The 14,819-nt window shown below is 33.3% G+C and overlaps 1 protein-coding gene across 1 annotated transcript; it reads right to left on the bottom strand.

Annotated features, from left to right (window-relative positions):
* Positions 1-402: 402 nt before the first annotated feature.
* LOC114125143 (growth arrest-specific protein 1-like) lies at positions 403-13,172 on the bottom strand. The gene is made up of 3 exons (XM_027988659.2): positions 12,810-13,172; positions 3,844-4,166; positions 403-1,754 (listed from the first exon to the last, which is right to left on the bottom strand). The coding sequence occupies exons 2-3, from the start codon at positions 4,150-4,152 to the stop codon at positions 1,089-1,091; spliced, it is 975 nt and encodes a 324-aa protein (XP_027844460.1). The 5' UTR covers positions 4,153-4,166; positions 12,810-13,172; the 3' UTR covers positions 403-1,088.
* Between the last annotated feature and the right edge of the window lie 1,647 nt (positions 13,173-14,819).

Raw genomic sequence — 14,819 nt, 5'->3', positions numbered from 1 at the left:
AATTGAATTTATTATCATGCAATAGGTATAACAACTTTGTAACACCGCGACGACAATGGTTTAAACTTAATAGTTTTTGCAGATACGTCTCGTCTATTTTCAAAACGTATAACATCATATTATTATAATAATATTATTAAGAACTCCACATTGCTGCAGCGTACATAAAGATTGTCGGATCAAGATTAATTGGAGAAAAGTATAAAATAAACGCAAGTCTTTTTTTGTCATCAATTTTTTTTCTTTGACTAAATAAAAATATATTTTTTACACAATTTCTAATTACATGTATAATAATAACAGACGATGGAGCGTAATGTAAAAAAAAAAAAAATAAACAATACACATAAAACATAATATATGGCAATTAAACTATACATAAAACGACTTTGTACCAAATAGTGATCGATCGATAATATACACGTAGATTAAAAAATATTTTTTTTAACATATTATATTATAATTATATATATGTACAAATTACAATAATATCATACAAACGCTGAATGACTGATTGTAAAGCGATTATAATATTAATATAATATTATACACACAATATAATCTCCTGAAATTATATGTAATATAAAATATGTACCTATATAGTAAAAGTCTTTAATCACAATTCTTTTATAAAGTTTGATGAACGCATCGTCGGGAACAAAAAAAAAAGTAAATAAATTAAAGATGCAAATTGATAATAATAATCATCGAACAAAAAATAATACAATTCGATGAGCTTATTCGGTTAAATAATTTGATTTCAGTCTGGCAAAAAGCCTGGATAGTAGAGAACAAGCGCTGTTTTAACGCCGTCTATAAATGTCTACCCCCCTTCTTTAATAATTTTTAAATCCAAAAAAGAATCCCCCCCCCAAAAAAAAAGTGGAAACTTGAGTGTCCGATTAAGAGCGCACTCATAAACTGTACGCTTCAGTCGATCCGATCTAGGAATAAATAATAATGATAGAAAAAAAAACACGAAAAATAATGAGAAAATTATATATAACAAAAACGGATAAGCGCATTACGGGAGACCGTAAAAAAAAATGCACGTACCACGCGTACGCTTGATCCGCTGCAAGTGACGATCATCGCGTGACTAAGTAAGCGGATGCTGCCGCCACTAACATCGCTCCCGGTAGCAAGCCCGTTGCAGACCCTGACCCTTCGTCTTCATCCTCCTCCTCATCCACTTCTTCATCGTCGCCACCGACGTCGTCTGAAGCGTTATACCTGTTTCGGACGTCCGGTTGGTAGTCCGCGTTAGCCATCATCATCTCAACTTCGGCTCGGTCAGGGTCCAGGTCGAACATTCTAGGCCGGTGCTTTCTCCGGTTCTTCCGGCCACCAGGCTTATTCCCACCGCCATTGCCACTGATCGATCCTCCCTGTTGGAGCCGCGGGTCCGCTTCGCCGCCGTAGCACAACCTGACCATACGTTCCTTGTTGCGCAGACACTCAACTGCCGATCTCCCGGTGCACCGACACCGGTTCATCTTGGCCGCCTTCTCCTGCCGCCGCAATATTTCTACCGAGTTGAGGCATCTCTCCGTGCAAGCCACGCCAGTCAGCATCCGCCTACAATACGTCTGATAATAGCCCAGTGCCGCCGAACACACCGGATCCACCATGCACACCCAATGGGCCAGCTCACACGGTACTACTGTCTCGTTCTTGGACGCCTCCAACACAAACGGCCGACATACTTCCACCCGGGTTCTCATCTCCTCGCAGTAACGATCCCGGCACTTGCACTGTAAAAATCCGTATATTTTAATATTACAAATAAGTAAATGTACAGCTAAAATATTCGTGGTTTACGGATTATTCACGCTGAAGATACATGGGACAATAATGGTAAAAACCTTATCAATAAGTAAAAAAAAATGTCATCTATTCTCTCGAAATAATTTTTTTCTTATACTGCAGTATAAGTTATACAGCGCCTTTATTATCACCATTAGATACAGTAGTATATTTTAATTCTTACGAAAAAAACCTTTTATGGATATTTATTGTAATATTATCCAAATAAAAATCATAAAATCCCTCAATGAAAAAGTGAAAGACTGTTTTTTTTAAATTTATTTTTGTTCAAAAATGCCATTACATTTTAAGTACCTATAAACTGAGGGATAAGGTAGATAAAAAGTCAGTGTTTCTCAAAATATTTTTTAATAATTACCTATTTTATACCCCCAAATAAACTACTGGTATGGCAATAAATATCATGGGTTAGGTTATAGTTTTATAATATTACAATATTACAATATTATAAATAGTAGACTAGATCTGATGACTTTTTATTCAGAATTTATTATTTTATACCATTTTACACCACTATAGTATAGAGTCATTCACTCTCTAAATTATGTTTGTAATAATATTATGTACAAATGAAATTATAACAAGGTCGAATTTTTTTCATAGTACTAATTTTAAGCTAAAATTTTATTACAATCCTAAAGAGTAATAATATATCATGGGAAACTGTTTTTATCGTGACGACAATGCTATTTATTAAAATTATATATGCCGTTTTATAAATGTATCGATTTTTTGCTAAAAAAAAGATACTCGTGAAAATAAAATAATATATGATGTACCTATGATGTAGAATGTTAAATAATATACATATTGCACTTATTACAGGGTTTGGTGTAATGTTTTAGCAAATTTTTTTTTGTAGAGTTTTTACGGTTCTAAATAGTCGATATGCCGCTGCAGCACACATAAACATATAATATAATAATATATACAATAATGTATATAGACGAGTGTGTTAATCGCCATAAATCATACCCCCTCTCGAAGATAATCGACCCCATAGGCTAAAAGCGCGCATACTATAATGTGGCGGGGCGCTTACTTTTTTTTAAATTGAGTTTTCAAACATATTTCACGAGAATCGCGGCGACGGGTTTCATACCCCGCAATTACGAACTCGACAATACAATTTCATTGAACTATTTTTTTTTCTCTCGCCCAATTAAAATTTCTGTTTCGAAAACATCTGAATTCCGGTTGACGTTAAATTATTCGCGTGTTTTTTTTTTATCGCGATGCGAATGCCGGACGCAAACACGTAGTAGGTACAGCATGAACATTGAACAAACGACTATAATATACCAATACGACTTTAAAATAAATAAGACTTCACCGGTGACTTTAACGAACATCGCGTTGTTTCGCATGTATATGCATGACCATATTATATGGTGTACAAGAAAAAATACAATATCGTATTTTAGCGTTCTCGTGACGACAGTATACGCATAAAATATCAAATCTACCCACACGATATTCGCTCAAAAACGTATAATATTTTGCATCAGATCCGAGACAAATTTTCTGCAGGCGACTTAAACGAAGACATTATTATAATACAATAATATATAAGTATGTATTTCAATTTTGGCGGTAATACGTGAAAAACGTCAATACGAAATTTGAAAATTTTCTTTACTCACATATGCAGCAATATTGTTTAGTATACTTATATAATAATCGGAATAATTGTGAATTAATGGATTTGTATATAGTTTTTTTTGATACTTTTTAAAAATAATTACCTAAGTACTATCAAAATTTGTTTGTTTTTTTTTTTTATCACCGCCATATCTTGTACATATTTTCTGTATTACAAGTTTCTAAATGCAAATATTATCTATATGCTGTAATAATGTCCCAAAAAAGGTAGGTAAGTATACTATTATTTTGTTTATACAAATTATAACTTTTTTTTTATTATTCATAACACGAAATAAAACAATGCGTTCGCATTATTATTTATTAATACATTAAATTGTACGAAACCGTAGAAATATTAATGTAGGTACTCACGTCCATCATCCGCTTGCCGTCTTCGGTGGATATGAGTGCGACTAACGCGAACAGACACGATTCGGGGCACGTGGTCGAGTCGGTTTGGAGGATTCTGTCGCACTTGGCGAAGTAGTGTTGCAACGCCATCGAACAGCCCATGCCAAAAGCGCACTTCATTCGTACGTCTTCGCACATCACTTGCTGACTGTCAGCCACGGCTACGGCGCTGTTGTCCTCCAGCCTTTCTCCGCTGCACAGTACCAACGGCATCATGCCCGACAGCAATAATGCGACCATCGACATGGTGGTAGTGACGTTGGCGGTCATCTTCACCACTGTTCCTGCGTACACAAACGAATCGTAAACGGTCAGTAAAACGTCTGTAACGTGTTTTAGAGCTAACTACAGACTACAGTAACGTTACACTTTGTTGTGAGTCGTTATAATTTTAAATTGAATTTTTGTTGAGTATCGGTGGTATGATTAAAATATAAACATAAGGATGTCGAATAAGGAAATACATTTTTTCAAATCAAAACGTCTCACACCGCTGATCGAAAAAATCTCCATCATTAGGTACGTTTGCAATATTTATAAATACCGCTGTAGCTGAAGCAGTTATTGACGTTAAAATAAATAAAATGGTTAAAACTTTATTATTTGTTCGCAAACAAATAGAGATTGTGCCGGTAAAACATAAAATATCGACGAGAAAATAAAATTTAACAAGGTATACTTTATTTAATACCTCTATTAATACTCAATTCCAAATTGATAATAATAATCACTTAACCCGGGAGCAAAACTATTTTTTATCACAATGATTTATTATTATTTTATAGTTCATTTGGTATAGATACTCTGCAGTACTTATAGTTTATTCGGGCCGGGGGCCATTGAAAAATGTATCAAGCTCTAAATTCGATGAAAATGTGTTTTATTCACTGTAAGGGTATATATTACGGATACCACCTATTATATATATATATATATATATATATATATATATACAATGTCTGTTAAAAATATTGCTCATTCTAGCAAATTTTAAGCGTATCATTAATTGTATGCTACATCGACTGTTTTATAGTCGGCTCACGACACATACGTATTACAACAAGCCGAGACCTATATTAATATGACTAGTTACTAAAAACGTACATAATTAATATTCTAACTAATGTAAATATGTTAAAAGTCAGAAGTATTACATATTATGTGGTCAAGCAATATGGGATTAGTAGGATTATGAGATTTATTAGACTTATTTAAATAAACTGACTATTATTTTTTTTTTTTATTAGGTCTTTTATTAATATCTATCTACATGAGTATATATGCCAAGAGTCATCAAATGGTGGCCCACGGACGGACTTAACCAGCTAGCAGAGAAGAAATTTGTTTTTAAAATTATTTTTTGTTAATGGAGAACTAAAAATAGTTTTATCGATTTAAATGTGTTTATTTTAATTTTGTCTTTATTTACTTTGGATTAACATGTACTTTAAATTTTGATGACCACACACACTTTCTAAATTCTTAAAGTAGCCCTTTAAAAATATTAGTAGGTAATCCATGACATATAGTCTATTCGCAGAGTACATGCAGTTTTAAACCTTAAAATACATTGGATAATGATCATTGATTTACTGTTCTATTTCAAGAATTTCTCGTGTGAAAAACGGTATTAATAAGCGATACCGAATATAAAAATTTGCCACATACGGAAAAAAAATAAAAACTAAACGACTTTGGAACGAATTCGTTTAATTTACCTACCGCACGGCCAAGGCGCGCACGTAAGTCACGAAAACGTTATTATTTTATTATACAAACGTATAGTATATGTATAGTACACTCTATATTAGGTGGTTTGTTAGTTCAGTCTCTCTACACACACGAGAAAAAAAGACGGTCCGAAATCGGGTTGATCGTTGGACGAATAAAAAAAAATTCACGAAATCAATAAAAATGCCAACCGCGCTCTCATCGACGCTGCGCACGACGACAATCAATGTCAAATCGATCGTAAATCGAAACTCGCGCGCATTAATTACAAAACATCGACTACAGATAGGTTTAAAATGTATAATACTATATAGTATTATATATGTATACTAATGTTATGAAATCAGGATGCGATAGGCCAAGAAGCATTTTACCATCATGAACATAAATCTAAAGCTGGAAACTTCAATATAATGTATAATAATAATAAGATATGTACAATTAAACATTAATTTTTCTCGACTTTTAAATTCATTAGTTTGAGTACAATGGCCATCTGTCACTTTTTTATTGACTCCTGCGGGGTAATTTGTTGACGGATTTACATTTTTAATCCGTAAATAGCGATGCTGCAATTTCTATATAGTACCTATCTAGAAATCTTGAAATCGGTCTGGCTACGTATACGTGTATGATGCGCATACCTATTTAGGTATAAATTAAAATGTATTTATAGAATCAAAAACAAAAAAACCAACAAGAAAAAATTCTAAGAAATTGAGTTGAGATACTTTGGGATTGAAATTAATTAGGTATTTAATTACAAGTAGTCAAACAAATTATTCACTATAATGAAGAAGAACATTTTACAGATGAGGTTAAATTCAATGACACCAAATAACAAACCTCCAACTTCCCTCCACCGTCAAATCTAAATGTTTTACAGTCGCCAGAACGGCACCACTTTACGCGCGACAGTTACCTATAAGGTACAAATTTATTTCGTCTTCTTGTAAACAAAAATTTGATAGCCATTTTACTGCATGCCAACTCGCGCGCGCGCTCGTTTCTGTAGATACTACGCATTTTGTGTAGGAATACGTGCGAGATGGACGTGCGCGAGTTTTATTATTCACGTATTGTCTGTCCGACGCCATTGTGCCGTGCGTGTCGCGCATCCCGTTTCTCGTCGACTGCTACCTGAATTATTATTATTATTGTCGTGAGCCGTGTGTGTACATATTTATTATTTATACAATATCTTATATATAGGTATGTATACAGGCGTCGGCAGCTGGACGAGGGCTGAAATATTATATTATATACGATGAGTGAACGGACGAGAGGATGAGGATTTATCTTTCCAAATCATGACGTTATTACTTATATTAATATATACAGGTACCTATACTATACACGTGTGTGTATGCGTATTATATTATATCCGTTTAATTTGTTTGACTTGTGCACACACGTAGGACAGTAGTGTGTATATAAGGGCACTACTTCGCGTTAGTATATGTGTGTGTGTGAATGTGTATATAGTACACATATACCTACTACTGAGCAAACACTACACGCGCGGTGAAATCGAATACACAACATCACGCACGCCACGCCGGGACGGGCAATACAGCAATATTATGCAGTCGAGCGCGGGGGCGGACCTAAATATATATATATTATTATTATTATTACATTATATGTTTGTTTTCGTATAATATACACACAATTTATTTTTCTGTCGAGTACCCATCAGCAGTGCGCACGCGACCCGTCTCGGCGTCCAACTCGTCGTTTTAATCGTATAAAATAATATATTATAAGTATAGGTACTGCAGATATTACTCGGATATACGTAATAATATAATTATATTTATATACCAAATATTGTTAAACGTATTATGCATACACATCGCACAGGCGGATTCCAGAAATTCCGTGTATGTACATATGATATATTATATCAATAGTAATATTATATACTTAATACTTATTGCTTATATTATCTATTTACATAGAAAATCTGAAAATTTGATACGTTCTTATTTTAAAACTTGGATATCGAAGTCCAGTCGACTGGTCGTATTCAAGGGATAGCGTAGTTTTTCGAGTCCAAATTCTACAGACATTATTTTCTCCCGAAAAACATTTACCGACATTCCCGTCGGAATTTTTACGACAATCCCTTTCAGCACGAAAATATTCCGTACATGACCTATACCTATTGGCTATTTGAGTGTACACAAATTATTATGACGTAATCGCAATTATATAGTGTCATTTTTAAACGAAGGCTGATCGCTTTCTCTCCACGGTTTTCAACGGTTGGCGAAACTCGAATGTAGAATAATTATAAAAATATTATAACGGCACATATTAAATATATTGGCTATAATATGAATATTAACTATGCTTATATATTGTGAAGTTTACACTGCAAACGCGAGACTTAGAAGTTCGTCAAAATGTTTGGAGTCATAAAACGTTATAAAATAATGTAGGCAGACATAATATATTTGTTACGATATACAATGGGTACATAAAAAATTATGAACATAACATGAAAGTGCACACCAGCTACGCAACAATGCGTATAGCCGCTTAATATAATAAACTATATGATGTGCTTAAAATAAGTTGTTTTTAATTCACGATGTACCGCGAAACCTACGATGAAAAAATTAACATCACGTGTTTACGATCAGAAAATAATCAAAAAGGTTTAATCCTTTAATTGTCTTTTGCGTTCGTAACATTATTAAATTAAAATTGAGCGCCGACCCACCCGATGGAAACCTTATATGCGATACGGGCGGCGTCTAAAGAATTCTGATTATAAAACTAGCTATTAAAAATTCACAAAATCAAATCAAAGCCCGCATAATTTATGTCATCGAGTCTGATGTACCAACGTACATTATTATGCATACGGTAAAATCTCACGGTGTTATTTTGCATACAATGGATCGACGGCGTCAAAATTTTTTATGTGTATTAAAAACGTTTTTACGATTTTATGACGGGATTTTATTACACAATATAATAATTTTTATTGATATTAAGCGTTAAACAAATTCTATAATAAAAAACAATAAAATATGGTTTGAACATAAAAATAAAACTCGAATTAATTCGATATAATTTATTATAAAATTATCTTGTGTAGTTCCCTTTAAGTCTAAAAATATTTTTTTTAGTGTTTATGCCAATATTTTCCACTTTCCATTAAATAATATGTTACCAATATATTTATACATCAACGTTTGAAAAATAATAGATATATTACGTGTTATATTATTCTTATTTTTAATATTTTTATAAAATTACCTACAATTTATAAATTAAATGTATTAATATTATATTTCAAAAAGTCTAGGCGTTATTACAATGCATATTATATAATACACATTACACAAATATTAATTATTAAAAATCGCGGGATCCGCATGTACAATAAACACTATTGTCATGTATGAATGTTCATAGACTATGTACATAGACTTCACAAGAGTTCTTGTGAATAGTAGATGGAGGTATCGCAGAAAATTGTACGCACACCGTTTTAACGTAATATTATTCGTACACTTATGGGCTAAAAGATGGATTTGGTCGAAGAAACAATACAATAGAAAAGAAAAAAATCTTAAGAAAGAGGGCGGCGACCAAGGGGAAGGGACGGAGCTGTCACGTCACAGTCGTTATAATATAATGTATATAATCTTCCATTCTCCCAAGACGTTTCAGCAGCCGCGCGCGCGGGTTGTGTGCGAAAAATATAAAAACCGCCCGCCGAACGTCCGAGAGAAAAGAATAAACGACCTGCAGACCTACAGTGTACGGAGTACACAGGTGGCACACAACACGGCGCGCGCATTCAACCGTCGTATACCCATATGTGTGTACTTGTCTTATATTATATACCATGGTCGTGCAGAACTGTCAGACCTTTTCACCTGTCACCCCTCCGGGCAACCCCAACCTCCATGTACATGGTATATACGTATAATGCGGTACGCGGTAATCCGTCTCGGATTACGCGCGGAGGGACAATGCCGAGTGGCGAGGGGGGCCTTTGAGTGCGGGCAAGAACGAGCGGGGAATGAAAAGATCACGTCGGATAATAAAAAACCGTGTCCCAAAAAAAAAACCAGCATCGTTTACGACGACGGTTGCAGTTTTATGTTTCGATCGGTTTTCGTTGACTTTATTGTGTACTTGTATATTAAATATTGTAAAATATATTATGTATATTATGTAATATGGTTACAACATTGTTTTGGAAAAAGTATGCTTTTCAGCCAGTGTTTGGTTAGCCAATTTTAACGTCATTAATTAATAAATTTAGTTCTACACAGTAATAGTGCTTTTCCGGTAACAAATACATATTATTTATATCATTGAGTATTACATTTAAACGATATTCTAATAAAAATCCAATCTGCTTTCGACCGGACATGAATAGCAATGTTTTCATGTGCTAGGTGAGTGGGTAGTTTTTGGATTTGACAAACTGCAACACATTTTTTAAGCCTTATGATATACCTAATACGAAGTGATTTCCTTATCGCGGGTCTAAACAATATATATTATTTGGAAATACAAAGAATTTTTAATTTTTTTTTAACGTTTTAAAATATCCTATTTACATTTTCCTATGATTATCAGTAATTGTTTTTAAAATTAAAAAATCTTTTTAAGGTATATAGTTTCCTATAGAAGAATCGTTCTGTACGTGCGTTGCTCGAGGCCGTTTTCGAAAGAACAAAAAATTATACGTTTTGCACGCATAGTATCTACTAATTATTGATCATGCATTTAGACTGGTTAATTTCCAAATGCAATATTATAACTATTACCCATTTACTGCAGTTTGAAGATGTGGAAGTCATACGAAGGGTTGTAAAATTGATTACATTGGTGATATCAACAAAGACATACTTAATAATATTAAATTAACATTCAATACGTAAGTCTAGTGGAATATATATGAGTTTAAAACCAGTTAATAACATTATTTCCGCACCAGATGGATCCAATGCTGATCTCTCATTCAAATGGTCATCGATAGTTATTACGCACTTTGAAAAATCACCCAATGCGTGTTCCGTAAATCGTAAGTACCTACTAACTACTGAACATATAATTAATGAGCGTAAAAAAGTGTGGCCCAACGATTCCTTAAAAATGCGAAACATACATTATAAATTACAATCCTATGTACTAACAGACAACTAATGAAATCACCGCGAAAAGAGTCAAACATTTGTTGTTCATCATAGCATGGTTGAACTATTCGAATCGTATATAATGTGGCTATAGGTAGGTACTTAGAAAATACCTATCTATTATTAATTTAAACATTTGAAATAATCGCATCACACGAGTTGCGCCGAGATTTGTTTATGGTGCATACATGCGGAATCGTTTTGTTTTTGACATTTACAGAGCCTATACACAGCTCGAGACGGACTTCGGAACAGGTTCTATAATATTATATTATTACAGTGATCATAGATCCGTGGCAGGCAGATATAGTGGTAGTATAGGTAGGTATTATTCGTATACATATTGTATAGGTACTATATATTATATAGCAATATCACGTATATTGTGTATAACATATCGACAAAAATCGTTAAGACTAGAAACAAGTTTCAGAATTTTTCAAAAAACCAACCTTCGAATAATATATGGTCTTTCGTTATATATACTTAATAATATAAACACGATAAACTCAAACCCGAATAAATTACTGGAGGTTTTTTCTTTTTTTCTTGACGTTCAATTCAAAATACTAATTAACATGTGTCGTCTTCAATAAAATTAGGTATTTGAAAATATTAGACCCAACGTTAATATTTGTTTTTGTCTAACATGGTTATAATATTGGTATTATTAACATTGCGAGTAAAATTTAAAAATACCTCGCGATATGTACCTACAATAAAATATTTAGCGGACCAATTTCAATTATATTACTCGATATGTTGCGATTAGACGATATCTACATCTGTCGGTCTACGGAAACATTAATATATTACAATGTTTTAATGTTTGTAGAATATTGGTTTGATAGACTTATCGTGGTTGACGGTTAACGATTGCTATATAGTGAGTAAACCTAAATAGTATATTATACATCAGTACAAATGTACGCAATTAGAAGGAGCTCCTCGGAGCTATAAAAATATTTTATACACTCTACGAATAGGTTCATTAAACGGTGTTTTTATTATACTATCGTCATGGTACCTTATATTTATATCTAATATTATTATACTCCGCCACTATACGCAGTCTCCACGACAACGGAGAATGACAGTCGTAATCTATTTTTCGTGTTCACAATAATAACAACCACGGGGTGGGTGGTGGAGCCGTGGAAGAGTCATTAAATTCGGTATTTTCATCTATACATACACCCCCGTTATACGAAATGCATTTTGTAGAATTCAAAGGAAGTGTGCGCAGTGTCGTTTAAATAATGGAATAATAATAGTTGGGGGACAGGTACGGTCCGAGAATCGTAAAACCGTCAACCTCACTGCAGACCCGTCGCTGTTTTATATACACCTATATTTACAATACAACAAATAACAATAATACCTACGGTTAATAACATCTCGAAACGAAGGTAATATCGTTGATGGGCTTAAATCGCGGATGTGGACGGAAAAGAAAGAGTCGTCTGCGCAGACTAATCGCGATTTGGCGACAATTGATTTTATTTCGATACAATACGTATTATATAGATGCTTATCGTTAATTATAATTAGGTAGGTACATCAAATCCCGTTGTAATCATTGAATTGCCCGCCAAAACCTGCAATGAACCGGAAACGTTTTTTCTTTTTTTTTTTGGGACACGGTCGCCGCCTCAGTCGTAAAATGCATGCTGCCACGATATTATATATAATTGCCCCGGAAACATTGCGAGTCTCGCATCTGCAAGATTTCGTTTAAAAATAACACGTCCCGAGCGCGCGCCCGCAGTCAGCTTTGCAGAGTAGATTATAATATTAATCAGTACCTTTGCGTTAACAATCTAATACCTATTCACAACGAAAAAGGGTAAAACTTTTTAAAACTATAAGACGGATGTGTAGTTGTTTCGAGAATAAATACTCGCAATATTTGACTTCGCATATATGCATTCGAATACTCGACACAACTGTTGTTAAACGTTAATAGAATAATAAATAAAAACTAATAATGATCAATTAAGACTATATTATGTATGTATAAGTACTCACAATAATTTTCAAATCGAACGAGAAAGAGCTGTCATTATAATATCATTCCAATAGATTTTTTTTTTTTTTTATTTAAAATTTAAAATCAACGACAAACGGTGAGAAAATAATAATTTATTATTAAATTTTAATTCCGCACTCTCACTGATTATATTCACTCGGTACGCAAAGACCGTCGACCCGTTTTTTGATTATTATTCGGCCGATAGAAAGATTTATAATTTCTACATGCGATATTATTTTATCAAACTAAATACGAAAAACGTAATCCGACGGAAGCGGAGCTCGATGCGACACGCACAATGTACACACACGGTCGACGGCTGACGACTGTCGACTGGCTCCGAAAAACCGAATCGCGGCAAACGAGTGCGTGCGTGCGTGAGTTTCTTATACTATATGTGCGTGTGTACCTGCTGCCGACATCTGCCAGTTCGTTTGCCCCCCTCCCCGCACGATCATCCCATCGCGTTCGAGATCTACCATCCTATCGCCGCCGCCGACGACTAAAATCCTGCGCGTTCGATCCTTCTCATCCCCGTCTTCCAAGCTGTTCCTACTCAACGCAATACCTATACGGCTATACTTCGTCCTTTTCCACGCGTCCTTCTCATAGGGTCTTATACTCATCATCATCCCGTTCGGCGACAAGAATATTTTTACGTTTCACCGCGGCTGTCATTCAACCGCCGCCACCGCCGCCGACAACGACGAATAATTTGTCAAAAATTCACAGACAGCGGATGGTGACGTGTGAAAGACATGACGCATACACCGCGATACATACCCAACGCCTCAACCGCCATCGTATTAAACACGAAGATTTTCTTATTCGGAGGCCATACGTATAACTTACAGGAATCTAAAAGAGAACGACCCCTCCTCCCTAAAAATTAATTTTTACCACATTCAATTTTCTTAACTATATTATGAAAATAATATAAATTAACGATTAAAATTGGTTAAACCCAATATACTAATATGATCACTAGAAAATTTAAAGTGCTTCAAATCTATGCGATATTTATTTATTATTTTTATTTTCTTAAATATTTATATAAATAGTTAAAAAAAAACACGATATTAAAAATAAAATTAGAAAAGTATACTCTTTCAATGGTATGAAAATATTCAATGAGATTTTTTTTTTAAATATAACAACATAAATACAAGAGTGGTTTGAAAGTGTTTAGAATTTATATTTAAAAATATATCTATAAATTATTATTTTATACAAGCATTTAATGCCATGCATTATTAAACAGTATAGTTGTTCTACGTCCCGCTTAATAAAATAGACGCCCAAATTAATTTTTCGATAATAGTTTTCACATATAACCTGCACAGACTCTAATTCGTATGCTAATCGATCCCCATTAACGCATTCTCTCGTGACTTACTGCCAAAACTAACGTCCCACACATACTTAACAACTAACATTTTATTATATTATATTTCTTTTAATTAATTTAAGATTAATTTTTATTTATTTTGAAATAACGTTGTCATAAAAAATATAAATATCTTAAAATAGCATTTTATTTCATTTTTTAAAACTATTTGGCTAATTAATAAATTTAAAAAAAATTTTTCTTCAAACCAAAAACGCTTAATAAACATGTTTTTTTTTTAGAAACTATTATCTTTATATTTATATACTCTAATATTTACCTACGTCTTAATATCCTTATTGATTTATTAGTATCTACAAGTTTTAAACTAAAATATATCTATAACGACGTTCTATACCTATAGCAATATGATATAACAATGACGATAATTCCCTCTGCGTTGAGTTGAGAAGTTATACTAGGTTTATTTTAATGAATTGTATAAGATTTATTAGTAATAACTAAAAAATAATAATATTATAATAATTTAAAAATTAGTATTGAACAAAGTACATATACATATATATCTATTAAATTGTAAAAAATGTACTTTTATAATTGGCATTTTGTCAATTTAATTATACTTACATGAGTCTTAATTGATTCATCTGAAAAAAGT

The sequence above is a fragment of the Aphis gossypii genome, chromosome 1 (genome assembly GCF_020184175.1).
Source record: "Aphis gossypii isolate Hap1 chromosome 1, ASM2018417v2, whole genome shotgun sequence".
In the NCBI taxonomy this organism is placed as follows: Eukaryota; Metazoa; Arthropoda; class Insecta; order Hemiptera; family Aphididae; genus Aphis; species Aphis gossypii.
This window is presented reverse-complemented; position numbering and strand designations above follow the sequence as displayed.

Excerpts from the sequence above, each read along its gene's own strand:
- LOC114125143 (XM_027988659.2), bottom strand. The coding sequence starts at position 4,152 with ATGACCGCCAACGTCACTACCACCATGTCGATGGTCGCATTATTGCTG. Across the intron at positions 1,755-3,843 it reads ACGGCAAGCGGATGATGGAC|TGCAAGTGCCGGGATCGTTA; the intron begins GTGAGTACCTAC and ends GGATTTTTACAG.